This window comes from Apis laboriosa, unplaced genomic scaffold (assembly GCF_014066325.1).
Source record: "Apis laboriosa isolate Shangri-la unplaced genomic scaffold, ASM1406632v1 scaffold125_cov141, whole genome shotgun sequence".
Taxonomy (NCBI): Eukaryota; Metazoa; Arthropoda; class Insecta; order Hymenoptera; family Apidae; genus Apis; species Apis laboriosa.
In genome coordinates, this window is record NW_025221145.1 from 953771 (window position 1) to 971616 (window position 17846).

Below are 17846 nucleotides of genomic sequence, written 5' to 3' on the forward strand. Positions count from 1 at the left end.
ACTTTTGAGATCAATGGAAAGATTGTCACAGATTTCGAAATTGTTTTTCCACGAAATAGTAGGTTTTTATGCAATCAGGAATAGTGTGCAATAGCGATAAATAGAGTGGAAGAAAACTCATTTATCAGAAGTTAGCCTGTGAAAATCGCTTCATCTTGGTTAACAGCTAGGGATGTATTTGCTATTATATGCTTGCATGACTGCATATTTAAGCAACTCCTTTATTCTTTTATCATGTGTCAATATATCATATGACGATTTATTTTACAAAAATAACATGTAATTCAGAATCGGTCTTGGTTCTTATTTGCATTTATTACTTCAGATTAAAAATCTTTCTTTTTCTCGTTTTTTGAAATTCATACTTTTTAAAATTAAAGATGGATTATCATTAGTATATTTATACTATATTACTATATATTTATATTATATTCAATACTTTGCCAATAATGAAATATTAAATAGAAAAATTTATTATTTTTATCAAAAGTTTTTATGGAAATTTTGGAAGAGATAAGCGTCGAATTTTATTAACAAATAGTATAGATCAATCTAGAAGAATAGAAGAAATCTTATGATTCATGCAATTATTTTTATTACATATTCTTACAAAATATTACAAGATTATTTCTGATATTAAGAAAATATTTAAAGTAATTGATTAAATAATAATTAATCAAATAATTAATAAATTTGTTTTTATAAATATTTATAATAACTAGTTTTTTAATCATTTATTTTTCATTTACAAGTAGAATCGCTTAATCCGGTTTTAATAGCATTTTTATTGTTCTATATTCAAAATCAAAAAAAAATTGAAAAAGATATATTATATTTTAAATATAATAAATTAAATATAATATTATTAAAAATTTATATTCATGTGAAAAATTTAACGACTATTAAATTTCACCCGAAAAATTGCTGATGTTTATACTATTATTATATAATTTTATGAAAAAAATTACGATAATTTATCTGAATTCATTTTAAAGAGAAAAACCTCTATTTTTAAATTTGATTTTAAACATGCATATGGTTAATATTAGTGTTAGTATACATTTAGCATGTATTTAGCATGTGTATTTAGTGCGGTTTTAGTATGCGTTTGATGGTGATGAATCTGTTATTAGTGCATGCTTAGCATGTTTAGTACACCTAGAAAAGAGTATTTTCTCGATGCCTTATCATACCTTGGCATCGTTCTTGAATATTTAAACACGCAAAACACATATTAAATTAAACACATAAATAACATATATATATATATATATATATATATATATATACATATATGTTAAGCACACACTAACCATACACAATATACGAAATACAAATCCAATTGTATAATTTTTTCATGATGTACTTTAGATTAGATTATTCTAATGCCGATGGCACAGTTTCAAATAGTATAAAATATTATAAAATTGCTAATAAAAATTAACAATTTATAAAAATTATTGTAAAGAAGAGACTTCCCTTTAGAAAGTTATTTAAAAATAACTTGAATTTGTAAGAAATTTTTAAGAAAAAAAATAAGTTTCAATTTTGCAACAAAAAAAAATTTTTAAAAAAGTTAAATTCAAGTTGTGAAGTATGTGAAAGTAAAAACTTAAAATGAGTATGTAAACTATTTCATGTACAATTTCTTTTTTTACAATGTTATGGTTATGATTAATAGTTTAAATACCAGAAATTGTTTGTGAAAATTAAATATGAATAAAATAAAAAATACTACAAAACAAAAAAACAAGAAAATAAGAAACAAGTAATAATGTAAACTTTTTATGAACAAAAATAATTAAATTCATTTCTAATTATTTAATCTATTAAATTACGATCACTAATCTATTATATTTCGATCAATAATCACTTTTTGTCTTACGTATATTAAACCTCATTTCGATTAATTAAGTTATTCACACTCTCAAATAACATGAAAATATGAATTTGAAAATTCATATTTTTTTCATTATTCACTTTCATTTCTAAAATTTTTATTACGTTTTTGTTAATAATAATTTTTCATAAATTTTTTAAAATTTAAAAATATTTTCTTTTTTCTATTTCTTATATATTAAATAATAATCTTAGTATCAATGGTAGCAACTTGATACCATATTTGAATCGAACTTCATATCATACAAAATTATATTGAAAAGATACTAATTTTAGTTAAAGTTTGAAAGAATTTTTAATGAAATAATAGTTCATATTATTTAATTTGCTTTTTGATTAATTTATATCAAATTATCAATTTATATCAAATTAATGCATGTTTTGTTTTGATTTCTCGATGATAGAATATGATAAATAATATGCACGTATATAATATATTATTATTTATATATATAAAAAATAATATTATTTATTAATATTATATTATTATTATTTAATTATACCAATTATTTAATTATATTAATATTATTTAATTATACCAATATATAATATAATAATTAAAAATTTTTTATGACACGAAACATTAAATGCATTTTTTTTTATTAGATTTTTAGCTATTTAATTTTACGTTTATTTTAAGTTTAAACAATTTTAATATTCATATATATAGTTATATTTTTATAATTTCTATCATCTTATAATTTCTATTATCCATCTTATATAATTGATTTATATAATAATGTATTTTTCTTCTTTCAAATCATTAATATAATAATATGCATTCTTATAATTGTAAGATAGATGTTGTAAAATAGAGAATCTTCTTAATTTCAACTTTTAATTGATCTTATAATGAATGTTTCCAATAATGAGTGATCACCAAATATTTTTTATTTATTTCTATTTTCTCTATATTAAATATAGAAAATAAGAGTTTTATTTTAATTTCTTATTTTTTTTTCAGATATATAATTTTTTTTTTAATAACGATAATATTTTTTACAATATGTGTAATATATATTTTATTAAAATTAAATAAATAAATTAGAATCCTCATGTACTTGTAACATGTACTCTATTAAATTTAAAAAAATAAATAAAATTAAGATATCATATCAAAAGATTATTTTCTTTATTTTTTCAATCTCTTTTATTCTTTGTTTTTCTTGATTGGAAGAATAAATCATATAATTACCAAATAGAAGTGCTGTAATGTATTTATAGAAACAGAAGATTATAAAATAAATTTTAATAAGAAAACAGAAAGCATAAAAGAAACAAAAGAAAATGATCAGAAATTATATTCAAATTAAACTTTAGTCAAATTAAACTCGATGAAATCAGTTTTACTATGCGAGAAGATATAAGTAAATTTTCTCATTTTTCATTTAAGGAATTAACAATTTATTTAAATTTATTTAAGGAATTAACAATTTATTTAAATTTATTTAAGGAATTAACAATTCACTATGAACTTGATGAATTCAAATATCATCATCAAAATAAGATTCACTCCTTCCTAACTTTATTTTCGTTTCGATTTACATCGACAATATAATTCCATCTGTTATTTTTGTCTCTGTTATTTGTGAAGTTGTTTTTTTGTCAGTTGAACAAATATCTACATTACTCTATTATCTTTGCTATTGCTGTCATCATTATAAAGGAAATATTTGCAATCAACAAATTTACATTCTTGTTTTATGCAATAAAATTAAATTCTTCTCAAATGAAAAATGTTATATTTAACGTTATATTAACGTTTTCATAGTTTTTCATATTTCATTCTCACAATTTTGTCAGCTTAAATAAATCACAAGCTTTTACATTTTCCATCTATAATTTTTTTAAAAAGTTATTTCTTTTTAAATATCTTAAAAATTCATCAACTTTATATTATTTTTTCATTAAGATATATATATTATTAATATATATATCTATAATATATATATATATATATATATATATATATATGTGATAATGTATATGATATATATAATATAATAATGTATCTCTACAAACAGATTTTTGATTAGTGAAATATAAAATAAAATAATAACAATTATTATATTATATTATATTAAAATATATATATTATATTAAAATATAAATGATGATAGTTACAAAAATTATATGATTATCTACCTATTTATTAGGAAAATAGAATCATTTTATTGTAATTTTTCTGAAAATTAAACACTAATAATTTTAAATATTTGTTGATTAAATACAAAAATAAATATATGAGCAATATAAACAAAAATATAAAATAAACAAGATAAATTAAATAAGAAATATAAGTAATGAAGAGATTATAGATATTTATATACTATTTTATATAAAATTTAAATGTATAAAAATTTATAGAACGCATATGATATATAAAAAGACATGTAATACGTATTATGTATTGGATATATGCATTTTGCATTATTATTAATATTATATTTAAAAAATAAAGCAAATCTCTATTTAAACTTTATTTATTTAGTTATAAAAACTCATAATTTAAAGATTAAAAGAATGTATCATATAATTTAATAATAATATAATATATTTTTATATAGATTTATGTTTAATTATACATATTATTGCCAAGGAAAATAATTTTGTCAAAATATTTTATTATAATTTTGACATAATAGTTAACTTTTAAGCATTTACAAACAATCTATTTAAACAAATTTAGTGAATGATTTAATAAAAACTTTCTATTATTTATAAAATAGTTATATCAAATGAATAATAATAATGCAACAGAAACAATAGAAATATTTTTATTCAGAACGAATATTATTATTAGAATATTATTATTAGAAAACCATGAATGAAAGTTAAATAGAATTTCGAGTTGAAAACAAAGAAATTAAATGGATGAATTAATAATTAATAGATAGTTTATGTACTCAAAATTAGATATTTATTCGTAATACATGTTGGTAAATACTTTTCAACTCTGAGTTTATATTTAACTCAACAAGTTACCATAATCCATAACTGTTGCAAACTCTCCATATAGATAGATTTAGTCCATTATCTTGTGTGTATATATATATATATATATATATATATATATATATATATATGCGAAATATATAATATATGTATATATATAATGTATATCTGTATATATAAAATATGTATATATATATGTATATATATATGTATATATATATATAATATTCAAAATCATATTAACTTAACTTTTAAGAATAAAATTATTTTATTTGATATAATCGAAATCATATATATTTTTATATATCATTGTTATCTCTCATTTTATTTTCTATTTTAACTGATTTCAAATGTGTCACATCTGAAAAATTCAGATTGATTACATTTCTCAGCCATTATAATATTTTGATAAAATTAGAATAGAAATTAAAATCTGAAATCCTTTTTGGTATTATGAATTGAGAAAATAATTGTCTTTAAAAACTCAAGATTCTGCATAATATTTTCTAAAAATAATATGCAATTAAAGTTTTATTGTATATAAATTACACTTTTCATGTCTCTTGATTTAAAATTAAGAATAGTACATATAATATATACTTTTTCTAATCATAGAAAATTTAAACATAACTCTAAATCAATATTCATGTCTCAATAATTAAATCATGAAAAGGATATTAATTTTTGTCACATTTTTTTATCTACTATATCAAATGGATCTTCAATGGAAAAAAATTGTCTTTTCCCAAATCGATCATCAATACGATTCCTTTTTTCTTTTTTTTTTTTTTTCACTTTTACCATTTTTTTTTTTTTTTAATTATTATTTTTCAGAATGCTGGCAACTCATAATAAAAGCCGTGAACATACCATCGGCAGTGAAAGCCGAAGACACCGATTATGTGATCCTGGATTGCGACTACGATCTCGAAGATACACCGAGCAACGGATTAGTAGTAAAATGGTTCTTCAACGCGAACGAAGTGGCCTACCAATGGATATACGGTAGGGACCCTCTAGCTGGAGATATTACGCGGAAGTATGTTGATTTGAAATATAAAGCTAGCGATAATCCATACACTACGTACCGAGCCATGAAATTGAACAAGCCCGGTATCGATCTTAGTGGCGAGTACAAATGTGTCATATCCACTTTCGCGGATGAGCAGTCTGCAAGTGCTTCCATGCTTGTATATTGTAAGTATTTCATTAATTTGCGATCTTTCATGCAATTTATATCACATATAATAATACTGTGATTTCGAGATTTTCTTCTTTTTTATTTTTTTTTTTGTTTCCTTATTTTTTTCACTCAATTTAACATTTTTATTATTTTTCTTTTCGATAGAAAATAGGATGAAATACAATATTCATATATTATACGAACTTTATTTCTAATAGGCATTTCTTTCATATAGAAAGTAGACTTAGAAAAATATTAGATATTTTTTTCGACAAAAAAAAGACTTGAGTTAACTATATTTATAAATATTGAAATCTTAGATCAATATGTAGTCTGAAATATTAGATTTCATCTAAAAATATTAATATTAATATCAATATAATACGATATTTTACGATACGATAATTCTCGATATTTTTTTACCGAATATAAAATCAAATTATCAATAGTTGATTGAATTAAAAGATAATTTTATTTTTTTATCTAAAAAATATCTCTATTTATTTTCTGTCAAATGATATTTCTTAAAGAACTATTTATTAAAATTCAAAAAAGAATTTGTCACGAAACTCTCAGTAAGGAAAATATACTATTAAAAAGCAATGTTTTTTTTGTCTATTATTTTTCAAAGAAATAATTTTCGATGATTTAAATAATAGCTTACAAGTGAATAGAACAAATTTCAATATTTTTCAGAAAATATTATCACAAAATTAATTCAGATAGAAATGATTTTTTTGTGCAATCGAACTATTTTTTTCCAAAATTGAAGAACTTTATTTAAAAAAGTTTTCAATTTTTCAATTAGATTTTTCAGGTTTTAGATTTTTTAACAAGAAATATAATAATTGATGATAAATACCAATTTTAATGCAATTTTATATAATTATTTTACATAATTATTTTACATAATTATTTTACAATTTTATATAAAATTTCATTTCTAATTCATGTTACTTTAAAAAATTGATAATTTTTTATTCCAGATACGTTTTCTTTTAAATATTTATAATTTTTAAACGATAAAAATATCAAAAAATAGTTCGTTAAATTAAAGCTTTACTAAAAATGAAATGAAAATATATACATATACATAAATCTATATATATACATATATACATAAATTTATATAACAAAATTTCTTCAAAAATAAAATATTTTAAATATATTTTTTTTTTCATAAAAAATATAAAAAATATATATTTTTCAAAGTTATAACAGATCAATTTTTTTTTCGATGAATATATGATCTTTTAATCATAATCATTTAATTTTGTAAAAAAATATATTATATTATATAAAATTTTAAAAGTTATAATAAATAATATTAAAGTTAATATAATAATAATAAAATTGCTATATTCGTTCCAAAATGCAAAGAAAAATTAAAAATATTTCATTAACATTTTTAAAATTTAAATTTAAACCTTTTTTAAAAACATATTCTATTAAAAAAGTAGAATCGATGTATCAATTTCATATTCAAAATAATTAAATAATCATACTTTTAAAAATTAAAACAAAAAATGAATTTATCAAGGAGAATGAAATACTCCATAATAATAATTTTATCGAGTCTTATTTTTTGAATACAATCAGTGACAAAAATTCATTATATATATCATACCAAAGTCGATTTAAATTTCAAAAATACAAAAGTTGAACTTTCACGTATGATTAGTAATAATATAAAAAAAAAATGATATTTGAAAATATAGTAAGTATTTGAAAATATTTGGTTTTTATTATTTAATTATTCTTTATATATATATGTACATATATTATTAAATGCATAAGTTATTTCAGAAATAAATAGCTAAATTTTGGTATTTTATTTATAATAGAATTCATAAAAATGCTTAAAATTTATTAAAAATAATTATTAATAAGAAAAATACGATTAAAGAGAATAGAATACGATACTAAATTTTGATATATTTCTGAAGTACTCTGCATGCTTAAGTAATGGGATAGAAAAATATAATGTATTTCTATTTGACTGAAAAAAAATAAGTATTTTTTTATTTATTAAAACTATATGGCAATAAAAATATATAGACAACAAATATTATTTTATTCATTTATTGTACATATTTATACATTGTACATATTATAATTATACATTTTTATAAAAAATATTTATATTAATGTACAATTTAATAAATTATATAAATAAAATATATATAAAAATAAATATATATATATATATATATATATATANTTATAAAAATATAATAATTAAAATTATATGTATTTATAGTATAATAAATAAAATATAGTATTATTTTATTTAATTTAATTTTACTATAATGAAAATGATTTGAATCATGATATTTTAGTGAAAAGCGAAAGATCATTAACTATTACGTTAGAACTATTACGTTTTTCTATACACGCAATTATTTCAAATTAGGATAAGCAAGTTTTTTTATATTGAAAAATGGATTATGAATATATAAATATGAATATTTACAATTGTATATAAAGAACAAAAATAATAATATTTGAATCAATGTTGAAATAATGAAATATTTTTCTTTTTTCAAATTTAAAAAAGAAAAAAATTGTAAAATGTAACTGAGATGAATTTTTTTTTAAATAAAAAAAATCTTAATTTTAAAAAAAATAAATAAAATTAAATTTTTAAGTGAAATAATTTAATTTGATTTGATTACTCTAAAAAATTGAGATAAATTAATAAAAACTTATTTATTTATTATTGTTATTATTATTTATTATATTTATTAATGTTATTTATTTCTTCATTATTAAAAGACATGATTTTTTATAAAATCATTTATATTTAAATTATTTCAATTATTTCAATTATAAAAATTATTTACTATTTATAATAGTAATATATTTATAATAGTAATATAATAATTTATAATATAATAATTACTATTTATAATAGGTTTAATAAAATAAATAGTCAGCAATTGCTAATGCAATTAAAATAATATAAACAAAAAAATCTCCATACACTATCTTACAAAAAATTTACTTAAACCAAAAATTTAAATTTTGATAAAAATTGTACATATACAGCATACATAATAGATGTATAGAATAATTTTTTTATCGATAAGAAATCTCTTTGAGAAGATTAATCTATCTTCAAACTTTCAATATTTTTTTAATTTTTATAAATAATTATGCTTGATGAATTCTTTTTTATAATAATGTAATTAAAAGTATTAAAAATTAAATAAAAAATATTTAATTTTATCATTATTAAATTAATCAAATAGTTAATTTTTATCATACTATTATAAAAAAAAAATTTTGAAATTTGTTCTTTGCTTTTTCAAAAAAATTTCCTATTAATAAATAAATATATAATTTATTATATTTTACATTCACAAACTTCTATTAAAATTAGAAATTTTTGTTTAATAAATTTTTGTTAAGTAAATTTATAAGTAAATAATAAATTTAAAATTAATAAAATAATAATAAATTTATAAAATAATGTACAGAAATTTTTTTAACTGATTATATTTAAATAATAAATGGTATATAAAAATTAAATCTTATCTTTAATTATATTTTTTCACAATCATTTAAACATTCATTTTCTTTTATTATTATCTTTGTCTCAAAAAAAAAATCAATAGACAAGTACAAACAATTCAGCTTCTATCTTTTCATTCTTTGTTCTTATCTTTCTTTTTTTCTGCTTTTTCCTTATTTTTCTTCCTTTTATGCTCTTATTCTTTCATATATTTTATAAACTTTTTCGTATAAAATTCATACATGATTTAGATATGCGATAATTTTATAACATATCCTTTTTCAACCTTTGACAATATGGCAAATGAGCGATTCTGCAGCCTTATAAATGCTATCATTTTTATTTAATTTTAAGCAATAAAAAAAAATGATATAATTATCTAATAAAAGAATAAAAAACAGCTTTGATTAATGATAAAAAATAATTATTAACATATCAAATTTTTTAAAATATGTTAATTAATCGAACCAAATAAAAAAATTTTTATAAGAAATTATTATTGCATATTCATATAATAATTTTGAATTTATTTATTAAATATTTAAATTATTGAATGAGGAAAAATAATTTCGTTACTTAAATTTATAATTCGTTATTAAATTTATAATTTTTACAAATGATATTACAATATCATTTGTAATTTCTAAAGCAATTTATAATATATTATTATATGTATTACTATTATTTAAGCAAATGATATCTATAATTCGCTAAATTCATATTGATTCATTCATTTTAATAAATGTTTCGATATAGTATATTTATATTTTTACCATATATTTTTACAATATTATATATATAATATTACACATATAATATTGTACATACATATGATGCGTATAATGTGTATAATAAAATATTTTATAAATATAGATTAAAGCTTATAAATTATCTCCTATAAAATCAAAGGAAATGAATGAAAATCTTTTTTCAGAATATTTGAATTAATTAAGTTTTATAACAATATAAAGAAGAAAATAAAAATAAATAAAATAAATAAAAAAGATTGTAATTATCTTGTAGCAATTGTAGTAATCTTATAAATTTTGATTTATCTAACAACAAATGATAAATATATATATTGAACAAAAATAATAAAATAATAATAAATAAATTATTAATAAATCAAATAAATAAAAATTCAAGTAAATTTATAATTCATAATTTTTATAATATATAATAATAATATTTATTTATATTTATTTATTTATATTATTTTATTTATAATATAATTATTTATAATATATATGCATAATTTATTTTTTCCAAATCGTACTTATTTTACTGAAAAATAAAATTACCATCTGCTACGACAAAGCAAAAACATAGAAAAAAATAGAGCTGAAGAAAGAGAAAAAAAAGAGAAAGAATCAAATGAAAGAAATCGAAAGTTTAAAAAAAATATCGCAATAATATAGCATCATTTTCGATAGACATTACTATTATCTTTTTATTTTTACTGCTATGTGTAATCGTTGCGAAATATCCATTTTTTCTTCTGTATATTTATGTATCTATTCGATGGATGATCATAAATTTTTTTATAACCATGCATTTATAACGCCGTGAAATTAAATAAACGATCATTCAAATTTGAAATCATTTTGCTATAAGATTTTCTAACAATGGTGGAAAAAATTGATCGATCGACTCAATATTCTTTAAAGATTATGTGAATCAGAGTTAGTATTATACATCATGAATTAGTATTATACATCAATATATGTGTATATATTATATAATATTATTTTATATATTATTATTAATTATATACTATATAATATTATAAAATAATATTATTAAATATATTATATACTAATATAACTGGACTATATAAAGATTGATTATATAAAGATTATTAGATAAGAAAAATTTTTTCTTTGAATAGATTTCTATTTTGCTTTTTAAGATGCTTATCAAATATATTTATTATTGGATGAAAATTGAAATTAAAATGATATTTTTAATACTTTTATTTGAATTAAATTTTCTAAGGTTTAATAAAATATTTTATAAAAGAGATTACAAAATTTCACAAAAAGATTATTATTTTATCGATTATTTATCAATTATCCATTTTATAAATTGTATTATTTAATAAAGACAGAAGAAAATTTATTTTTTGATTTTTTAAACAATATTCTTTCTTTCCGTATTTGAAATCAAAATGCCTTGTATTCTTATCACAAATAAACATAGAATTTGTTAAAACAATGTCCAATTCATATTGTTATCAATCATAATCATAAATATGAAATATGAAGAAACAAAGCAAAAAATTCAAACGAAGTAAAATTTATATGAAATTTGTTCAATTTAGATTTAATGAAACGTATGTAAAATATTCTGAATTTTCTTGAAGTGAAATAATATTAAAAGTATTATCATATATATCTTCAACTCTAAGGACTAAAAATAATAATTACTATTAAAATTCTTATGAGAAAATTCTTTGAGATTCAATATTAATATTTATTTAAATGAAAAATAGTAATAAATCTTAAAGAAATTTTTCAAAAAATGATTATAATTAAAAAATATTTATTTATTAATTTTTTATTAATAAATTCTTTTTTCATAAATAAGTCATTATAAATAATTAATATTTTTTTTATCGATAATATTGTTTATTAAAATTTTTTTCGATTGTTTTTCATCGCATAATGATTAAAAAATATAAAAAGACAGTAAATATAAAAATTTTAAATTATAAAATAATAAAAATATATTAAATGAGAGATTTTTTGAAAATATCTTTTTAAAAATATAATATAATATGAAGTAATAAAAAGTAAATGAAAATTTTTTTTCGATTTAAGATGATTAAAGATTAAATATTTATCGATAATAATTATTCATTATATATATTTATTCATTATTCAGAATTATTTAAACTAAAATAATAATTATTACATAATATAACTTTTTCATATTTTGGATATAATATTTGAAATTAGCATTCATTTCTGTTTATAAATATTATTTTTTTCATTAATTTAATAATAATTTAATTTAATCGCCAATAATTTAAAAAAATGTTCAAAAATTTTAAAACATGTTATTCTAATAAATATAATAATTTAATAAATAAAAAAGTATGAACGTAAATTTAAATATTTAAAAATAATAAAATTTTTCAATATTTTTCAATTTTTTTTTCTAAATTATTTTTCCTTTTTTCGAAAATGTTTAATATGTATATTTTAAATTGATAATTTAAAAATAAGTGAAAACATGTAATCTATGTTTCAACACAAATATCTTCCAAGATATTATAATTACGTATACAATAACATATACGATAATTAAAATAACATATAGATTATCTTTTATATTAAATTTAATAATTGATATCATTTGAAATAGTAATTTCTTGTGTAACACTTATATAATCAAAATATATTGAAAGAAAAATAATAAATGAATAAGAAATAATGATATTATTCAATATGATAATTTAATTTTCAATATGATAATATGATAATAAATCATCAATATGATGATAATAATGTATATAATAATTAAAAAATATATGGATGATATTTATATTAAAACGAATAGAGATAATAACAATAAAATAAGATCCTAAAATCCTAAAATTAAACTTTGTTTTTCAAATATAAATGTTAAAATAATATTTAAAAAATTAAAGTTACAAAAGTTGTTTTTATATTATAAGTTGTTATATACTTATAAATATTTATAAATAGATAATACTTATAAATAGATAATAATTAATATAAGTATTCGATAGCTCAACTGAGTTGTTTGTATATCGATTTTGCAAATAAAAATCAAATTATTCGTAATTTGTAAAATAAATCTCGATTGAAATTTATTTTTTATAATTTGATATATTATAACAAAAATAAACAATATTAATAATAATAAGTAATTAATAAATAAACAAATACTAAACTATTTTTAATGGAATTTAAAATATATTTGGAAATTTTAATAAAAATAAATGCAATAAAATAGAATATTTGCCAAGAAAAAATAAATTCGATGCACAGAACAAATAAAATTTCACAAGCGCTTTTCATAACAGTATATACATCCAAAATCGGGCGAACAATTCGAAAATCATCATTGAACTACAATTTAATTATACCGTATGTACGTTCAAATTTACTTGACAATTTATCTTAAACCTACAATAAAAAAGATAACACAGATAGAAATATCAGCAAATTATACGCAAAAAGTAAAAATTTTAAAGAAAAAATATTTAAAATATAAATATATTTTGAAAAAATAAAATTTTCGTTTTTATATAAATATTTAATAAATTATAGTCAAGTTTTTAAACATTTTTAAATGAAATTAATTTCTGATTATCAATAAGAATTATCAATAAGATACAGATGATTATCAATAAGAAGTAATTCAATATTTGAAGATAAGAAAAGAATATAAAATAAATTTTGTTTATTTAGAAATTAATTTTCCAAAAAATTAAATTTGAAAATTTTTTTTCAAATTTTTATGCGATTTCCATGATATACCTGATGATATACGTTAAATCTCGATCCTCTTAAAAAGGATATTGCGATAAAATTTCATTCCGCATTTTTTATTTATTATATAGAATAATCATCTATCGATAGTTGATTCATATCCAATCGAAAATAGGCAATTTTATTTTTATTTGATAATTTTTTGAAATTGATTTATTTTAAATGAAAAAATTTTATTCTATTTTCTACATCGATTTATTTTTTCACATAAAATCATTTTCTATTCAATCATATCATATATAAAATATATTAAGATAATATAATCTACCGATTTTAATAAAAATAAGGGTTCAAATATCTAAATCTATCTATTTCTATCTAAATCTATCTATATCTAATATCTAATATCTAAAACACAAATTTCATTTAAAATTAGATATTATATTACATATAATGTACAATTATTACATTATAATACATATATAATATATATAATTTATTATTACATATAACGTTTTTTATTCAATATATAAAAGATTATTTCTAATATATTTTTAAAAATAATTACAAAATTTTATTTCAATGTTTAATAATTATTAAAAATCTTATACATTAAGATTATAAAATAATATTTCTTATGTTTTCTTTTATTTAATTTATTTAATTTTAATAAAAAGTATTTTAATATAATAAAATTTTTATAAATGTATAACGTAGAGAACATAAATTAAAATGATAAAATTAAATAATTTATAATTAAATAACTTAATCTAAACTATTTTCAATTATTTTTATGTAATAAAGATTCTTAAATTGTTCAAATTATTTTTATTTTAAATTATATTATATTTAAAATATCAATCTTGTGAAAAATAAAAACGAATCATATTTTTATTTTAAATATTTTCATAAGAAAAGATTTTACAATATTATTATTTATGAAAATTAATAAGTTAATTTTGTATTTATCTATTTCTATAAAATAAATATGACAAATTTTTCATAACTAGTTTTTAATTGTGAATTTTAAATAAATTAAGTTGATATCTTGTTTAAAATAAAATAATTGGTTGTTCTAGCAACGGAAGATAAATTCGATCTTGTGTATAGGAAGAAAACTATAAACGATAAGAATGGGGTAGAGATAACGTGTATGGCAGAAGGACTATATCCACAACCCACTCTAGATATATCTATCGAGTAAGTAGTTCAATAAGATTTTTAACATTTTATGTTTTACGATATATTATTACGATATTTTCTATAAATTATCTATTTTCTTATTTCTTATATTTTTTATCATATCTAAATCTTATAAAAATTTACTAAAATCTTGATAAAAATTAATTTTTATTATTTTTTATTCTATAATTACTCTATAATTTTTTTACTCTATAAAAATTAATCCTTATTTTATAACGAAATAGAATATTTTTACATAGTACATTATGTAATATATTATTATTCATCATAAGATTCTAATTATTTCTTATTTTCGATATATTTTCATATTTTTATCTCATTTATTTTATTTCTTAAAAACTTTATTTTTAAAAACTAAAATTTACATTATTTATTATATAATATTTTATACATTTATAAAATTCTATTTATTTATAAAAAATTAGTAGATAAATTTTAACGAATTATAGAGAAATTTTTAATATTGAATAGAAATTTTAAGCAAACAATTAAGTTAATCGTTAAGTATAATAAATACGAAATCGCAAAAATTTTTTTATTAAATATTAAAAAAAATAATACAGATATAATAATTTAATAAGAAATTCTACAGATATTTTACAGTAACAGAAGTATATAATAAAAATATAAATCATAAAAATGAATTTGTTTTATTTTTATATCGAACATATTTATGTACTGATATTTTAATAATATTATATAAATATTATATAAATATTATATAAATATTATATAATATTTTAATAAAATATTAATTTTCACTTATTTCTATGATAACATAATCTTGAAACTTATATAAAAAACCATGTTAAAAGTATAGAACAAAAACATTCTAAATTAAATAAATACATATCTTTATTACTCTAAATAAAAGTCTATATTAAAATTCTCAACGTTCACAATAAGGTACGAATTTAGATTGTTTTCCTTCTTTTGAAGAATAATATGCGTTTAAATTATTTTTTTAGTATATATTTCAAAAAATATCTGTAACGAACATTAATCTGAATTTCCCAATTTATGAAATTACAAATTTTATTATTACAAATAATTATTGTTACAAATAATATTTTAATGTAATAGTTAATATTTTTTAATATTATTTTTTTTTAATATTTATAAGTACATATTTATATATTTCTTTTATCGAATTTATCCTCATCGATTTCAATTTTTGAATATATTGTAAAAATAAACATTTCAAATAATTTTTTTACTTTTATACGTTATCGTCGATTTTAATTTTCAAGATATTTTCAAAAAAATATTCTATGATATATCCAAAAATCAAAATTAGTAAATATCTATTTCCTTATTTATATTATTATTTAAAATTTTTTATGTTCAAATTTAAATTTAAATATTTATAAAAAATATAATTTAAAATTTTAAAAAAGCTCGAAATTTATGATTTGCCCAAATTTTGAATTCTTTTGCTTTTCAAAATTATTTAAATTTTATTTCTAAATTTCTATCATTTGAAATAAAACCAAAATTTCAACAAAAAAAAATATCAAATTATAATTCTTTTTATAATAGAAGGATTCATATAAAAGGACTATATCCACAATATTATTATAAACAATCTCAAATTCTTCGATTCAAAGTAAAATTATTTCAAACCAAAAAAATTATATCCAAACAAACATTAAAGTTTATAAGAGCAAACAAAACAAAATATTTTTAAAATAATATTAAAGCAAGTTTACAAATGCTGAAATCGCATGTCGCAATATTGCCATGGACATAGATCTACATCAACTTATCATCAAGCGATGAGTTTAAATAGTTTACATAATTGAAATTGGTACAATAATGCATCGTGTTCCAGCATTGTGTAAAATATTGACTTAAATTCACCGAGTTGATTCATTGAATCATACATGCGTTGCAATATATTTCAACGTGTGTAAACCGCTTAATATGGTAATGCCTGTTCATTTAGCCAACATATCGCATGATATTTCGATTTAAATATAGCCATAATAATTTTGCAAATGCTTCCATTGCAGGGATGTCCCAGAAAAGCAAACAAAACCTACTATTACACTACGGGCCGATGGACTATACGATATCTTATCACGAACAATCTTACTTGATGAAAATTTACCTGAAGCAGCAATTGTCAAATGCTTGCTTGGTATACCGAAGGTGAACTATAATATTTCTCACAAAGCTGTCTACTATCCCGGTTAGTATAAATGTATTTTAATTTATCTTATTTTCATCTTTCTATTTCTTTATATATTTCTTTCTTCCTCTGTCGCACTTATTAAAAAATAAATACTTAAAAGTGATTTATTTTCTATCTCTTTATAGTTCGCAGCTATAAAAAAAATAAAGAAAAAAAATGAAATAATTATTTAATTAAAAAGTAAAGAAAAAATATAATTTGTATTTATGCGAATTCACAACATTATCATTTCCGATCCATCAAAAATAATCATATTCCTCCCAAATTAGTTTATTTTGCTTGTATTTTACGATATAAATATCTATTTATCCAACGAAGTTGTTTGCTTTTATAATTTAATAAAATCACTTGTTTTAAATTGTTTTCATTTAAATTTCGTTTTCAAATTTTTTCAATCTATGCGTGAAAAGAATATAAAATTTGTGACAATCTACAAAT

At 17.5% G+C, this 17846-nt stretch overlaps 1 protein-coding gene across 1 annotated transcript in view; it reads left to right on the top strand.

Moving 5' to 3' along the window:
* The window catches only part of LOC122720319, a 32576-nt gene extending 15166 nt beyond the window's left edge, over positions 1 to 17410 (top strand). The window contains exons 2-4 of the mRNA XM_043946942.1: positions 5689 to 6051; positions 15091 to 15211; positions 17227 to 17410. Of these exons, the coding sequence (XP_043802877.1) occupies positions 5689 to 6051; positions 15091 to 15211; positions 17227 to 17410 (668 nt within the window). The remainder of the gene's footprint in view (positions 1 to 5688; positions 6052 to 15090; positions 15212 to 17226) is intronic.
* The last annotated feature ends 436 nt before the right edge of the window (positions 17411 to 17846 follow it).